Here is a 16,635-nt window from a genome sequence, read left to right as displayed (position 1 = left end):
TCGCCAAATAATTATGTATAAAAAATTACACATGATTGTAACATCAACCCCTACAACAACTTCACAACTTCCTTATAAAATAGTAAAATGAATTGAATTATTGAACCCACCACGTTAGCAAGCCTACCAACCATGCACCCAACACCAACAGCAAGCTTAGTAGATTTCCCATCTCCATCATAACCACCCTCCTTTCCTTCTACTCCAACTCCAAATCAATTCATCTATTTCTATCCTATTTATACTTTTTTGTCAGTTTTGCGTTTATAATAAATGTATCAAATCTTATAGTTGCACTAATGAGGGAGATTAAGAATTCAATTTTCTTAATTAAACTCATATCTCTTGTTGTAATCAGTTTGTTTTTTTATTTATTTTAATAATGGATTTATAAAGTTTTTTAAAGAATGCTTAATTTTTTTAATATGTATTTTAAAAGATAAAAAACCCTATAATACTACTACTATTTTATTATAAAAAATTTAGTGAATAATTAATTTCACTTAATCCTTAAATCAAAACTAAGCAATCACCTTATTAGTATTAATTAAAATTTTAGAGCTGATATTAATAAATAAAATCAATTACATTTTTATTTTTTATTTTCAAAATACTCTGGTTGGCAGACTATCAATATTGTGTGGTACATCATTTTTAAATTGATATCAAGTTTTGGTTTGTTTATATCCGTTTTGGTAACTGTATCAATGGGGACAACATTAGGAGTGCTTTAGGGTTTCGCCTCTCAAAATTAGTTTTATTCTTTTAAATATTGCTTATATGTCAAAAAAAATCATTAAGAAATATTTTAAAAAATACCTAATTAAATTCTTGTCGTTAATTAAAATAATCAATTAAGTCTTTCGATTAACAGTTTTTATCATTTACCACGTTGTCCGTTAAAATAAATTAATAGACCAATTAAATGATGACACGTGGCGATTTATGGTTTAATCTACTATTTTTCCATAACTCAGAAACAAAATTCTCTCCATAATTACCACGAAAATTCTCACCAAAACTTATCTGTGACTACATCTTGTCACCCTCAAAAGAAAAGCTATTGCTGATTCGCATATCTAAATCAAGTTTACAAATATCTTTTAAATAGACTCATGCTAAGGGCTAAAACGACTAAAATAACCTTGAAGTAATCAAAGTCCACTTGGAAGAAAAGAAGTATTGTTGAGCTGTATAAAACATGGCTGCATAACATCAGGAATCGTCGTGACGTCTCAACTCTCCTCGTCACGTCGTCCTGATATCAAGCTTGTTTTGACCCTCCTTCAGTTGCTTGTCAATTATCGTCTAAGGTGTTTGCAATATATCTGATAAATGCAAGGTACACCCCACATTTTAAATTATTTATAGTGTACAATACACATTATTTTTACAGTATTAAAAAAATATATTTAATTTCGTACAATATACATAGTTTTACACAATATTTAGAATATATTTTTTATATTTTTTGTGAAAGTGTACACATTTTTTTAAACAATTTTTACAGATAACTTTAACATTTTATAATTAATACAAATAAAAACTAGTTTATATATAATTTCAGTTAAAGATTTATATAAATTTTGCTAAATGTTTAGATTTTTAAACAATCTAAAATTGGAATTAAATTTTAGTGTGAAAATAGATAAAGAAGGTTGTAGATGTGTCGACTCACCTCTTCAATCTCATTCGTATATGCTAAAATATAAGATGAAAACATCATCATCATACATACACCCATATATAATAACTCCAAACTCACATTACCTTTTCCTTGTGTTGTGCGTCTCCTTTCCCTTTCCCTTTCCCTTGCAAAGAAAAACAAAATTTGCATTTAGGTAAGGCCTGGAAAGGAAATTGAAGGCAACAAACAACAATGAGGTCCTACTCCAAACCTCATTCCCCTTTCAACACCAAGCTCATCCTCATCTGTGCTTCTGTTGTTCTCTTCGTCTTCCTTCTCATTACCACCACCTCTTCCTTTTCCAAATCCCCCATTTCACAATCCCATCTCTCCAACTCCACACACCCTGTCGACGACAGTGAACCATCCCCACTAGATTGCCCATCCCTTCCCTTGACCCCAACATGCACCAAAACTCCACCTTCTCTAGCCAATGCCCTCATCCACTATGCCACCACCAACATCACCCCACAACAAACCCTCAAGGAAATCTCGGTTTCCGCTAGAGTTTTAGAGAAGAAAGCCCCTTGCAACTTCTTGGTATTCGGGTTAGGACATGACAGTCTGATGTGGGCAGGTCTTAACCATGGTGGTCGTACCGTTTTCCTAGAAGAAGACAAGGCATGGATCGAACAGATCAAGCAAAAACTTCCCAGTTTGGAATCGTACCATGTTGAGTATGTAACCAAAGTCCACCAAGCAGATGATCTGCTAAAGACGGGAATGAAGGAGGAGTGCAAAGTGGTGGGTGATCCTAGATTCTCCAAATGTGACTTAGCTCTCAAAGGGTTCCCAAACGAGATATATGACATAGAATGGGATCTGATAATGGTTGATGCCCCAACTGGGTTCCATGATGAAGCCCCTGGGAGAATGAATGCCATCTACACTGCAGGGCTGATGGCTAGGAATAGAGAAGAAGGGGAGACTGATGTGTTTGTGCATGATGTGAACAGAGTTGTTGAAGATAAGTTCTCAATGGCTTTTCTTTGTGAAGGGTATTTGAGGGAGCAACAAGGATTACTAAGGCATTTCACCATTCCCAGTCACAGGGCTCGCTCTGGAAGACCCTTTTGTCCTTGATTCTTTCAATTTCGAGCCTCCCAACAAGGATTTGGAAGTGATGATATATATATATATATATTTTTTTCCCTTTTCGATTCTCAGTTTTATCCGACACAATTTTCAGTTTTAATGCCTTATCATTGAGATCTATGTTTATAAAGTTATAGCAATTTTATTTGTTTTTTTAGTATTCTATTTTTTTTTTCTTCTTTAGTAACAAAGAAAAACAGAGAGTAATAATTGTATTGGGGGAGCTTAATAATTTTATTTTGGAGTTTTAATATTACTATGAGACTTCACTCTACGGAATATTAGTATAATAATATTTTACATTATTCACAATGATTTATTTAGTTAATATATTTGATGGATGAAATTTAACATTTTATATTTATTAGTAAAGAAGTTGAAATTATTTTAGACAGGGCTAGGATCTTAATCTGTTACTCTGATTTAAACTAAAGGGTGTAAATGACCAATATTATAAAAAGAAGGATAACTTTGTCCTAAATTAAACTTTTTCCCTAAAATCTATGGTTAAGTAATATTGAAATTACTCACTATATTTCAAAGTCTTAGCATTGTTGGGAGTGTTAGATTACCTACAAGTAATATAATAAATGTTATATTAGAATCTTACATTAAATGTGAGATTATTAACCCTAAATTTATTCTACTATATCACAAATTTGATATTTCTTGAGTTTGGTAGATGAAAAAAAAATAGAAATCCAATTAGTTGAATCAAAACCGAACCTAAATTTTGGATATAGAAACATCTTAGATTTAATTAAAAAAAAACTTCTAACATATGAGAATCCAGTAATGTGAATTGAAGCGTAGTTGCATTCATTGCTTTAGATGACATACCAAATCTTTATTGTAAATTGAATTAGATGAATCAGAGGTCCATTTCTATTTTCAAAATTGTATATTTCTACGTTGATATATAAAAATTTATTATATTTTAAAGTAAGTTTTTAAAAATAGAGTTCAATTAAATAAGGTTAACCAAAAAAATTTATGATAAAAACATTGCCTATGGTTGAGTTCACGATGGGTGTTAATTATTTCAGGTTGAATAGTGGTGTCGGTCGGGCATCTAAGAAGGTTCATACCAGATCGGATCTGCCACCGAAATCGGAAGATCCAAAGGCGGATAGGAATGGGCAAAAGATTCAAGGTTTTGATTTACCCAAGGTTTCGCATAAGTCTACGCTTATAGGAGCATCATCGGAACGTTGTCACGGAAGTGGTTGAACGAGTTCCGTCAATAACGTTTTTTTATCATGTTCAAAAGTATATTGAGCATAGGATGGCTAAAACAATAATAGTCAAATTGTTAGGGAAGAATATTGGTTTTAATGCATTGTTGAATACGGTTTCTCATATGTGGAACCCAAGGGGCCCGATCCAGTTGATGTACTCGGAGAATGATTTTTTCTTGGTTCGTTTCCACGAGGAGGAAGACTATAATAAAGTGCTGGTTGGGGGGGCTATGGGTAATATTCGGTAATTATCTGTCCATTCGACCGTGGTCGTCGGATTTTTCAACTACCCAGAATGAAATCACCTTTCAGGTTATGTGGATCAGACTACCAGGTTTTCTTGAGAGTTTCTATTCGAGTTGTCTTCTTAAGGAGATTGGTCAAACCGTTGTATCAGTTATGAAACTTGATATCCATACGGACTATGCTTGTCGAGGATGTTTCGCACAGCTTGCGGTTTGTGTTGACTTGAGAAAGTCGTTGGTGTCGGAGGTGAGGATTAATGGACAGCTGCAACGGGTTGAGTATGAGTCCTTACCGGATGTCTGCTTCAAGTGTGAGCGCTATGGACATGGTGCGAATCTGGGTATAGGGATCAAAGTTTAATCGTCGGACGAAGAATATGTGATGGCCAAATATATTCAAGAGAAATTTGGGATTCAACGACAAGTGAAAGAGGAGCCATTTGGAAGAGATGAGGATAAGATTCATGGTGTGATTAATGGGAAAGATGATGTAAGTGCATTTGGAGGGAATGAGGGTGTGATTTTCGGTGAGGGTAATGGGAGAAAGAATGTTGAACAGTTTGGGGAGATAAAGAACCAGGAGAAGGCGATTAGAATGGTGGAGAATTTTGGGTTTAAAAAATCAAATGGGTTTTCTAAGAACCTTAAATTAGGCTAGCGGGCTAAAGGAAAGGGACCCATGGTTGGGATTGGGCCGAAGAAAGGTTTTAAGGCCTTGAAGCCTACTAATGGAAAATTGAACTTTATGACAATTGATGACCAAATAGCTTTTGATGATGATCCAAAGATGGGAGCAAAAATGGGTGTGGACCATGAGTTATCTGTCCAACCCGTCTGTGTTACTTCTAAATTGGACAATGACAAGCATAAGGTTGTGCATGTTGTGGAGAGGAAAATTTCTAAGGTGGATAAAGGGAAGGAGAATAGGGTGTTTAATTTTTGGGAATCAAGTAGGGCTGCTCAAATTAAGATACCAAAAATTTGAGATATTGGGAATGGACAACATGATAAGCCACCGGATATTGTTGTGAATGGTTTTCGAACGACACAGTGAACTTAGAAGCAACAATGAAGGGTTTGGTTCATGGTCTTGAACAAGGTCCTAATGGCGCTCCTATGGAAGATAACGTCCCATTTGTGGAAAAAATTATGGATGGTGAGAGTGACGGTGGAGATAAGGTTAGTTGCTAAATTGTTGGTCGTTTCTGGGGTTATCTTATGTATTTATTTATTTTTTTATGGACAGAAAAATATTCTTTTGGAATTGCCAAGGAGCCGGACATCCCCGTTTCCATAATGTTATGAATGAGTATAAGAAGGATTTTTTTTCGGATTTGATTTGTTCGTTTGAAACGCGGGTTAGTAGAGCTAGGGTCGATGGTATTATTGCAAAACTTGGGTATCCTAATTCTCTTAAGGTTGAGGCTAATCGGTTTGCTAGTGGAATTTGGTTATGTTGGAATGAGAATATTCTGGTAGATATTTTGGAAATTCATTGTTATATGATTCATTTGAGGATTCGTAGTAAGCAAGGTCCTGATAGTTTTATTTGTTCAACTGTTTACGCTAGCCCTCATTTAACAACAAGAAGGAAGCTTTGAAAGTTGTTGAATTCTTTGGCGAAATCAATAGTTGGTCCTTGGATCTTGGCTGGGGATTTTAATTCGATTATTGATAGCTCTGAAAGGGTGGGTGGTGTACTTATTTCAAGAATTGGATACAGATGGTTCCGGTGAGCTTTTATTTAGAAATGGATTGCGAAATTTAGGAGCTAGTGGAACGCAATTTACATGGAGTCGAGAGAACTTTTCTCAAAGACTGGATAGGACAATTGTAATTTAGATTGGGATTCTTTTGCACCTGATTATTCTGTTAGGAACCTTCATGGATTGAAATCAGATCATCGGTCGATTTTCATCACGCTTAGACTGAAGGTGAGTAGGGGTGTCAAGCCATTTCGTTGTATTGCTAGTTGGATGCTTCATGCAAATTTTCAACAACTAGTGAGTGGTAATTAGAACAATAAGCAGGCAATTAATAAGAATTTGGAGCATTTTCAGTAAGTATTTCAGGAGTGGAATAAGCGTGTTTACAGTAACATTTTTGTGCGTAAAAGAAGGTTGATTTCAGAGTTGGGAAGAGTGCAAAGAGTCTTGGAGTGGCACAATTCTCCATGACTCCACTCTAATGAACTTGAGCTTCAATGGGAAATTGAAGAAGTGTTAAAGCATGAGGAGTTACTGTGGTGTCAAAAATCTAGATTAGTTTGGCTAAAGAATGGGGATAGGAATACGAGTTGTTTTCATAGTCATACATTGGCTAGGCAGAAAATAAACAAGATAGAAGGGCTTATCATTTAGAGTGGTGATTGGTGCTTTGATGATGATGAGTTGAAGCATCATGTTGTAAATTTTTACAGAGATCTTTACACAGTGGATTATTCAGTTAGTGGCGTGTTTCCATGTCGTGGTAAATTTCCTTTACTACAGTCCGAAGAGAAAGGGGATCTACTATTAATGGTTTCTGACGATGAGGTTCGTAGGGCAGTCTTTTGTATGTCTTCACTGAAAACACTGGGGTGGATGGGTTTCAGGCGAGGTTTTTTCAATCTCAATGGGATATTGTTGGGCCTTTGGTCTGTTCGCTAGTTAGGCAAACATTGGGAGGTTGTTAGATCCGAATCTGAACAAAACTTTGTTGGTACTACTGCTTAAGGTCCAAAGTCTGGAAAGAATTTATCAATTTTGTCCGATAAGTTTTTGTATAGTTCTTTATAAATTTATTACTAAGACCACTGTTAATAGATTACGACCTTTAATGGTTAAGCTAATTTGTCAGAACCAATTAAGATTTATCCCAGGCAGGAATATTACATAAAACATAGTCATGGCACAAGAAGTTGTGCATTTGCTAAAGGGTTTTAAAGGTAACATATATGGGATGGTGCTAAAAATTGATTTGGAAAAGGCTTACAATAGAATCAGGTGGGATTTTCTAAAGGACACACCTTCTGAAGCCTGGTTTCCTCAGCTTTTAGTTGATGTGATTTAGACTATGTTTCCTTTTCGACACTTCAAGTTCTTTGGAATGGATCTGTTACAGAGTCTTTTCAGTCTACGCAAGGAATAAGGTAGAGAGGTCCACTATCTCTTTATCTTTTTATGTTGTGTATGGAGAGATTGAGGAATCTTGTTGGGGAGGCGGTGGAACAAGGCTAGTGGAAACCGTTGTTTCTTTCACGGAGAGGTCTAACCTTATCTCACTTGTTCTTTGCTGATGATTTAATGCCATCTTGTGAAGCGAGTAGGGGTTAAGCAGATATTGTGAATGTTATTTTGGACACTTTTTAGTCATTTTTCTAGTCAAAAAGTGATTAGAAGTAAATCAAAAGTGTTTTTTCTCCTAATACTCTTAACAACATTGCGAAGACTATATGTATTTAGATGGGTTTTAATCAGGTGGAGGATCTTGGTATCTATCTAGGGTTACCGCTATTGCATAATAGAGTTACAGTGAAAACGTTCGATTTTGTTGTGAACAAAATATAGAGGAAATTTTCTGGATAGGTTGCGATAAAATTGTCTTTAGCTGGTCATATAACTTTAGCAAGGTCCGTTCTCTTAGCTATTCCAAATTATTTTATGTGTACAATGCGTATCCCTATCTCCGTGTGTAAAGAGATTGAGAATATTGCCCATAACCTCATTTGGGGAGCTAGTTCAGGGTCAAGGGAACCTGCTTTATTATCATGGAGTGTTGTCGTCCACTGGATTCTGGAGGTTTGGGCCTAAGAAATCTAGAAGATCAAAACAACGTTTTCTTATTAAAGCTTAGTTTTCAGTTTCTTTCAAATATAGATTCTGTAGGTTAAAGTGTTTTGGAGTCAATACAACATACAAGGTTTACTTTCAGGCTCTATTTCCAAAAGTAATTGTTCTTTCATATGGAGGTCTTTTATGAAGTGCTGGCCAGAAATTATTGCTAATGTATACTGGTTCGTTGAAGATGGTCATCTATCGAACTTTTGGAATGATATGTGTCTTAGGAAGGTGGGTTCTTTAAATGACTTCTATATAGGTCCTGGGTAGTTGGATGAACCTTGCAAGTTTGCGACATGGTATCAAAGAATGGAAGTTGGGATTGGAGTTGTCATAGTGTGTTGTATAGGGTCACATTATTTTGCACATTTCAGGCATAGTGCCTTCAACATCTGAAGCGGGTTAGGATTGCCTAGCTTGGAAATGGATGAGGAAAGATGTGTTTTCTACTGCTAAAACTTATAGGATTTTGGTCTTTGTTGAAGACACTAAATCATCTGCTGTTTGGAATTTGGTATGGAAAGCGAAGGCATCTCAAAAGGTTAGTGTTTCTAATGATTATGTGGAAGAATCAACTATTAATAAATTGTGAAAGAGTTCGAAGACATATGACTAACGATGGTGCTTGTCCTAGATGTAGCAGTTTTTTGAAAACGAAGGTCCATGCAATTCGGGATTGTGCTTTTTCTAAAACAATATGGCTTGTTGTGATTTCGAGGCAAGTTTATGATGTTTTCTTCTCCTTGCCGTTCAATGAATGGCTCTTATAGAATTTACAGAATAAAGGGAGTTGTGGTAACATTGATATTGATTGGCAAACTATGTTCTCAATCTTATGTTGGTTCCTTTGGAAAAACAGAAATTCTTTTGTTTTTTCTAACAATCATAGTTGTACTTAAGCACTTTTGGATATAGGTTATACATGGGTGAGGAGTTATGTAGAGACAAATCTGAAATTAGAACATCCTAGTTCCACGCGATCTTTATTGAATTGGTCTTGTCCAGGGAGGGATTGGATAAAACTTAATTCGGATGGGGCAGTGTCACATAATGGTTCTCATGCGTCCATTGGAGGTGTATTTCAAGACTATAATGCTGAATGGTTGTGTGGTTACATGATGCTTTTGGGTAAGGATGTTGTTTTCAAAATTGAGGCTAGAGCGATGGTGGAACGCCTTTTTATAGCTTGGGAAAAGGGGTTTAGGAGGATTGAGGTGGAATGTGATAATGTTTTATTAGTAAAGTTACTATTAGCAGGTGATGACGCTAATAGTAACTTGGTTGAGTTAAGGCTTTTGCATTGGAAGTGGGAAGTAAGAATGATTCACATCCCAATGGAGTATAATGGGATTGCAGATTATATGACTAAGTGTGTTGTAATTAGTAATTGAAAATTACAACTGTTTGAAGAACCCCCCAACTTTAATAGATTGATGTAATAGTCTTATGCTGGTTTTCTTTATGAAAAACAAAACAAGAGTTAAATTGATTAGGTTTATAAACTATTCCTTTTTGTAATTAAATCATTATTCGAAAGATGTCTGCTGAATTGTAACTATCATTTTCAGTTGAGACATCATTGTCCCGTTTCAATTTTATTGTAATTGAGGGAGAAACAGATGATAATTTCATTCAGTCAAATTTCAAAATTGAAGTGTTGAGGAATGCAATAAAAATAACATACTATATGAATATCTTAGAATTTATATAATTTTGTTATACTACACTATGATTTACCTTAACTATTTATAAGATACCTCAAGTAAAATTTATTCATTGAACGTAAATTACATTTTCAATTATTCAGTTAGAAATTTTTTATGTTAGTGAATTTTAATAAAATGTTTATAAATTCTATCAATTTAGTTTTAATTTTAAAAAAATTCAATAAATTTAATTTTCAACTTTACACATGGTTCTAAAAATTCAAAAAGCTTTAAAGAAATTAAAAATAATATTTCCATAAAAAAATAAAAATGAGATATCCTAGCAGTCTTTCAATTTAAGAGCTATCTAAAAATACTTTGTGAAATATGGAAATATAGTGAAACATCCAAATAGTGATTAATTTATGTGAGGAATGAAACAAGTTCCATCTCTGTCCTGAACCATTATGAACTGCTATCATCCAGACATTATTCTGAGTATTAAAAGGAAACCCACAAGCACAAGAATTTGCAATTAACTAAATTTATTCCCCATGACTTCAAAAGAGTTTCTGTTACACCTACAATTGCTGCAAAATTCAAACAAATCTACCATGTTTCATCTATGAAAACCAAATTGAAATTTTATTCTAACCTCATTCATTATTTCTATGCTTATACGCGCGTCATGCATGGCTTACTATGTTGAACTAATAAGAAATTGTATCACAGAAAACGATTTATGTTAGTTGGTAATCTAAAATCAAAGTATATAATTCATGGAGTCACGGTGAAAAATTAGCTATGTTAGGATTATTTTGTCGTCTTAAGTCCAAAAGAGGGAGATAACTTGTCTTGGTGGAGTAGAGACATTTATGTGTTAATCTAAATTGACAATACATTGGACTAAAAAAATACTAATGGTTATTGAACTCCAAGTCCCTCTTTTCTAATTATTTAAGTTTTTTTGCTTTTTCACTTGTCATCTAGTGTCAGAAGTTAACACTAGTAGATTAGACTACCATAACGATATACGAAACATAAATATAGGTACCAAATTGGACAAATTAAAAATAGAGGAACTACATTTAGTGGCGGAGTTAAAAAATATTTTTAGGAGGGCCGAAATTAAATTATATATTTTTATTATAGTAAAAATGTAATTTCACCGTTATCTATATTTTTATAAATTTTAAAGGATTAAATAAAAATTTTATTATTTTAGGGGCTAAAGTACAGTTTTACTATTATTAATTTAAAATTTTAAAAATTATAAATGGCCTAAATGAAAAATTTTCCATTTTAGGAGGGCGAGGCCCCTGCCAGCCCTCATGGTTTCGCCACTGACCACATTGAAAGATTTGTTAAAGTACAGAGGTAAATTTTGCCACTATCCCAACAGATAATGACCAAAACAAAAATAATAAAAAACGTTAGTGACAAAATTGAAAGTTTTTATAATTTAGTAACCAAAACAGAAACCCATTAATAATTGAGTGACTAATGATATAATTCATCCCATAATGTTTAGATACAAAAGTAAACCTATGAAGTTAAAATTTATATATATATATATTTGAAGTATTCAAGGTTAAGATTTTATTAGAATAAAAGTCTGCATTTGGATGAAAAATTTTAAATTTTTTTAGATTTTTAAAAGGTTAGCTTTTAGATTTCATCCATTCAAAATGTTAGGATTTGTAACTGGTTGTTTAGATAAATAATTGATTTGTAAAAAATTAGGTTAATGGAATTCTAAAAATTAAAAAATAATTATAAAAGAAGAATAATTATATTAAAAAATATTTAATATGGATGCCATTTATTGAAAAAAAATATAAACAGTTTTAATAAAATAAAATTTTAAAAATATATATTATAATTAAATAAAAATAATGTTTGAAGTTTAAGTTTCTATCTTATAGTAAGATCATGTGTATAAAATCAAATAAAATTACTTTTGAAAAACCACGCATTTAAATTAAATTTGATAAAAGAATTTGAGCTATTAAAATTCTTTTAAAATTTCTCATAAAATTTGAAATTCTCCGATATGTTTATCTAAACAAATAAATCATTTTTATAATTTTAAAATTCTTGATATAAATAAAATTCCTCCTACAAATTTCTCTCTCAAACACAGCCTAAAAGATTTAAGGGTATATAAAGTAGATAGACTTGTTTAAATAAAAAGCTAAAATTCAGAAGCTTTATTATTATTATTATTATTATTATTTTAGCCAATCACACGTTCAAGAAACGGATGAAAAATAATTGAGCTAAGTATTGGAGAAAAGCAAGGCAAACATCACTATAACTCTGTACATAAGAATCCAAGAATTCATAGTAGCGGTCCCATCAGGCCCCAGGAGAACCACCCCTCCAATATCCCCATTTACTAATGCCACATTCCGAAAGAAATTTCTGATAATCATGTTCAAGTCTACCATAATCCTCAGAGGCCTCCTCATTCTGAATGTTTGCTTCATCTTCTGATGTGCTCTGCACAACATTTCAAAATTAACTTAGCATCTCAAAATTTATAGACACCATTCGGCTATCAAACAAATCAAAATAAAATAGCTACTGTTCTTTAAGTGAACTGCTATTTGTCTATTGTTTCAGTTTCTTAGATCTAGAGTGAGCTCATTCAGTAGGACTGGTCATTGTTTAATAGTGCAGGAAACAATACAGCAGACCAGGAGTTTCCAGTTTTGCTGGCAATCAACAAGGTACATTTTAGTGTTACTTATCCCTAAAATCAAGGCAAGAATGTTTCCTGCTAATTCAGTTTAGAACTGTAAGTGATTCTTCGATATGTGAACCATGCATATCATGGTGGTGTCCTGTCCTCTTTGTCCAAAAAGGTAAGAATAATCAGAGTACATATATCATCAATGGCTTCATCATTAAGTGTAGCATGATGAGTGAATCGTATTAGTGCAAAGGTCCTTAGCCAAAGCAGCATCAGATACAAAAGCTTGGGATCCCATCACTGCCACCCAAATAACATACATACAAGGAGACCATCAACCTATAAGCCACTGCATAAGCGAGCAACCATGCTTGAAATGCATCATGCATGACTCAAATATGCAGTACCTGCCAAGCTGTTAGGCATTCTTCCATAGCAAAAGCCATAATTTCAACTTCTATCTAATGAACATCGCAAAGTCCCGTGTAGCCTGCAATGAGCATTCTCTGGATCTGGCAGCATCATTAAGTCCCACAGGCAGAGTCTCATCATATCACAATCATGTCTCCCACCTCAAACAGATATAGTATGCAATTTTGCCCTCTGCCACCAACACAGTCACAGAAGCAAAGATTTTTAATGCTACTTATTATCCAACAGAGAGTTTTCTACTCTTCAGAGTTGTCAGAAACATGAGAATCATACGCTTGGAAATACCACTTCCAAATAAATTAACTTGCAATCATGCCACACCGAAGGCAAGGTGATTCTGATCTCAAAGGGTCATTTCACTGGGGCTGTGAGACTAAGGTTGCCCAGTGTATAATCATCTAGCAGCATAAACTTAACCAAAGAAAAATATTTCTACTATTTATAGGTGGTGACATTCAGGACTACTTAGAATTATGCCAATGTTATGGCATAAGGATGATAAGAACATAGTCTTTTGAACCACCCCTACAGGTTACTTACGCTCTCTGCTTGCAATGCAAAGTTACATAGCACAAGCAAAACTCAAAAGGTAATCGTTGCAAGTTCTTGATTTGAGCACTCTCAGCCACTTTATATGGCTGCTATCCTTTTTCACGGCTACTCATGTCAACATAAGATCATATGGTTATCTTAGCAAACACATCAAAGTAGTTTTAATCTCAGGAAAAAGGAAGCAATAGGAAATTGTACCGGTAATCAATTATGGTAATAAAACCCAAGCAATAGGAGCATCAAAAAAGAGAAATATGGCATTTTATCCAAAGAAAGAATTGCTGCTTCGGTATTGAACGCTACATTTCTTGCATTGAGCATATCAAATAATTGCTAACCCTATAATACAGGTATAGAAAGATCATGGAAGATAAGTCTGAAGCAAAAAAGAAGACAAGCAATTGGATTTTGCAGAACATTGCCCATATATGGTTGACATATACTACATGTTGAACAGAGTACCTACATTAGAATCAAGGCCTAATTCAGAGTCAAAAACATCTCCTTCCACTAAGTCACTGAGAGCTGACTTCCATCGCCTGCCTTTTGCCCCAGGATGATGTGCTTGAGACTTATCAGCAGCTTGGTGCTTTATGCTTCTGGATACTCTTGTATGTAAGGTACTGATTATGCATCCAATGCAAAACGCTATAAGAGGAACCAGAACTAGAAAATAACCAGTGGATTTAGCCTGCTAATAGAGTGGGAAAGCCTGTTGAGCTTGCCAAGCATACTTATGAAATAACATTGTGATGGTTTTTATTAATAGACTTACATTTGATAAACAATGTGAAGTTATCATGGTGAAAAACTTTTGCCCTGAAGGAGCTTTAAGTGCACGGATGGATTGCCATAACCTACTTTTCTTGGCTCGGTCCTGATTAAATGAAAATATAAAGTAGCAAGGTAAATTTCACCAAAAATCAGATAGATATCCAAAGCTTAATTCAACACAATTTAGGCTGAAAGTTTTAGAATAAATCGAAACTATAATGTTGCCTTCCTAATGTGCATAGAGCATTAAAATTACGAAGTGTTGATGCAAGGATTATCGTATTTACAGTAACCTGAAAATCTTACTTACAAGTTGAGTGTCTAGTAGGGATGAAGAAGGGATGTTAAGGAGTTGGCCTTGGAAAACAAGGTTAATATCAACAATGTTCTTATTAGCTGCTGCAATTGAATGAACGGACAATTCATACACCTTTGAAATGGAAGACAAAGTTTCACCCCTGCAGTGGAAACTAACTACAAACTTTTCACCTCAAATAAGCTTTGAATATTAAGAAATGACCAAAACCAAGAATTTAAGAAAGGGGTTAAAGGAGGTTCATTTAACTCTTTCACCACACGAGCGCAGGAATAGTCCTTGGTCTTGTTCTGCAATCTCCATTTCTGCCACCACCAAACCAAATGATTCCTTTTAGTGATATCCTAGTAGTAAGTAGGGAAATGGTGGTGGGAAGAGAAAGAAAAAAACCTTGACCAGGCCTTGGAAATGTTGGATTTCAGCAGCTGCCCAGGGTTTTAAACGCAAGGTGTGAGGAGGGAAGGTTGTTTTTGTAAGGTTAGAAAGACGAGATTTTGAGGGGGAGATATGCTTTTTATGGGTAAGCTTCACTTCCATCGCAGAAAAAACAGAAGGAAACAACCCAAGAACAAAGATGTTCTTTCAAACAATTCCAACCCTTCATTTTATGGTGGGATGAAGTGAGAAATGGCCGCCGAAGTAAACGACTCTTTTTGTATTTTCTTGCTAGATCCACGCTCTCTTCCTTGGGCCCTTACCTACTCACTGCTCTTTGCCGTTAAAATTCTAAAATAATTTTCATCTGTCACATATTCTAAATAAAGAAGGATAAAACTTACGGGATAAAACATTGGTTAAATTATACCAATAATTACTTAATTTTGATATAGTTGTTAAAATAGTCGCTCTGATTTTAATTCAGTTACTCAACTTTTAAAAAATAATAAATCAATCACTAACGTTATCGAAAAGTGATAAATTAGTCACTCATTAACATTTTCTGTCACCGCTTAACGGGATAGCTGATGTAGTCAGTTAACTTGCCACGTTGGATGAGACAAAGTTGAGTGACTATTTTTTTCGTACTTCCTTTTTCATTTTTTAATAAATGATTCAATTTTTTTTCATTTTTTAATAAATGACTCAATATTTTTACTTTTTGCATAAATGACTCAATATGTTTATGCTTCTTCTTCTCCATCCCAGCAATCTCGCCGTGGCTGCCTCTGCCACAACCCGTCGTCAAACTAAGTCGTTGTTGCCAGGCCCCATCATCAAGCTTTATCTAGGAAGAAAAGTTAACATCAACATAAGCTCACCATCAATCGCCAAAAAATCTTCAAAGACCACGACGCCATCTTTGCCAATCGCGATATTCCGGTGGCGGCCATAAACAGAACCTCTGACGAACTCGACATTGCGTGGAGATCCAACAACCCAAAATTGCACAAGCTACGTAAGCTTGTCGTATGTGAAATCATGAGCAACAAAGGCCTCAATGCCCGCTACGAATTTCACTAACGAAAGATCCGACAAATGGTGAAGAATATTCATGAGAAAATCGTGTTGAAATACGTAAAAGCCCCTTATATTTTGGGGATATTTTAAGTAATTTAGATAGATAAATGTTAGAATAATTAATTGAGATTTGTTATGAATATTTTATTTTATCTTTTAGTAGTTTACTAGAATAAGGGAATTATTTTCCTAGTTAGGTTATGTCTTATTTTCCATTTAAATTTAGTTCTTCACTTAATAAAATAAGAACAGTTTTATTGAATTCTCTCTTGAAAACTTTCAAATCGAGTTACCCATTAACCTCAGCGAACAAATATTCTTAACAACGCTGAGCATTACGATCAGCATGCTATGGGGTTGTTCGTTGAATGGAGAAGAAGCAAAGCTTGGGCTTGAAATTAAAGATCGATTAGATGAATTTGTTCGATTGATGGGAGAACCCAACCTTTCTGACATTTTCCCGATGTTTAGGCCATTTGATTTACAAGGAATTGAATCCAAAACCAATAGGCATTTGTCGTGGTTTTATGGGTTTCTCGAATCAGTGATAGAGTAGCGAACGAAGCTCAAAGAGGAACCAAAAATGGCAGACGGTAAGGATTTTTCCCAGCAATTGTTGGAGCTGAACCGTTTTTTGCAGCAATTATAATTACCATTTTTGTCCAATTTTTGAAACAAG

At 34.3% G+C, this 16,635-nt stretch overlaps 2 protein-coding genes and 1 long non-coding RNA gene across 10 annotated transcripts; 2 read left to right on the top strand and 1 right to left on the bottom strand.

Annotated features, from left to right (window-relative positions):
- Window positions 1-1,673: 1,673 nt before the first annotated feature.
- LOC107895085 (glucuronoxylan 4-O-methyltransferase 3) lies at window positions 1,674-2,935 on the top strand. Its single transcript, XM_016820299.2, has one exon. The coding sequence runs from the start codon at window positions 1,880-1,882 to the stop codon at window positions 2,768-2,770; it is 891 nt and encodes a 296-aa protein (XP_016675788.1). The 5' UTR covers window positions 1,674-1,879; the 3' UTR covers window positions 2,771-2,935.
- A 1,702-nt stretch (window positions 2,936-4,637) lies between these two features.
- On the top strand, window positions 4,638-9,788 carry LOC107895086 (uncharacterized). Its single transcript, XR_001683384.2, has 2 exons — window positions 4,638-5,444; window positions 5,512-9,788. It is a non-coding gene; the product is annotated as an uncharacterized lncRNA (long non-coding RNA).
- Window positions 9,789-11,929: 2,141 nt separating this feature from the next.
- Window positions 11,930-15,197, bottom strand: LOC107895087 (uncharacterized). 8 transcript variants are annotated; one of them, XR_005908077.1, is made up of 7 exons: window positions 14,889-15,197; window positions 14,748-14,803; window positions 14,493-14,652; window positions 14,184-14,285; window positions 13,875-14,102; window positions 12,832-13,027; window positions 11,930-12,724 (listed from the first exon to the last, which is right to left on the bottom strand). XR_005908077.1 is itself a non-coding variant. In XM_016820301.2 (6 exons), exons 1-6 carry the CDS (start codon window positions 15,033-15,035, stop codon window positions 12,088-12,090), a joined length of 837 nt encoding a protein of 278 aa, XP_016675790.1. In that variant the 5' UTR covers window positions 15,036-15,194; the 3' UTR covers window positions 11,930-12,087. The 8 variants fall into 8 exon arrangements, 4 of the variants coding, with proteins under 4 accessions (XP_016675790.1, XP_016675791.1, XP_016675792.1 ...); XR_005908078.1 differs by having other exon boundaries at window positions 13,875-14,099; XR_005908079.1 differs by having other exon boundaries at window positions 14,493-14,640; window positions 14,889-15,195.
- Between the last annotated feature and the right edge of the window lie 1,438 nt (window positions 15,198-16,635).

This window comes from Gossypium hirsutum, chromosome A13 (genome assembly GCF_007990345.1).
Source record: "Gossypium hirsutum isolate 1008001.06 chromosome A13, Gossypium_hirsutum_v2.1, whole genome shotgun sequence".
NCBI lineage: Eukaryota > Viridiplantae > Streptophyta > Magnoliopsida > Malvales > Malvaceae > Gossypium > Gossypium hirsutum.
Note: the sequence above shows the minus strand (reverse complement) of the source record. Positions and strands in the feature narration are given on the sequence as shown.

Bases quoted from the DNA above. Each gene is read 5' to 3' on its own strand.
- LOC107895087 (XM_016820301.2), bottom strand. From the start codon at position 15,035: ATGGAAGTGAAGCTTACCCATAAAAAGCATATCTCCCCCTCAAAATCT. The intron at 14,804-14,888 runs GTTTTTTTCTTT...TGGTGGTGGCAG, and splicing joins ATTTCCAAGGCCTGGTCAAG to AAATGGAGATTGCAGAACAA. The intron at 14,103-14,183 runs GTAAGTCTATTA...CCACTCTATTAG, and splicing joins CTTCACATTGTTTATCAAAT to CAGGCTAAATCCACTGGTTA.
- LOC107895085 (XM_016820299.2), top strand. From the start codon at position 1,880: ATGAGGTCCTACTCCAAACCTCATTCCCCTTTCAACACCAAGCTCATC.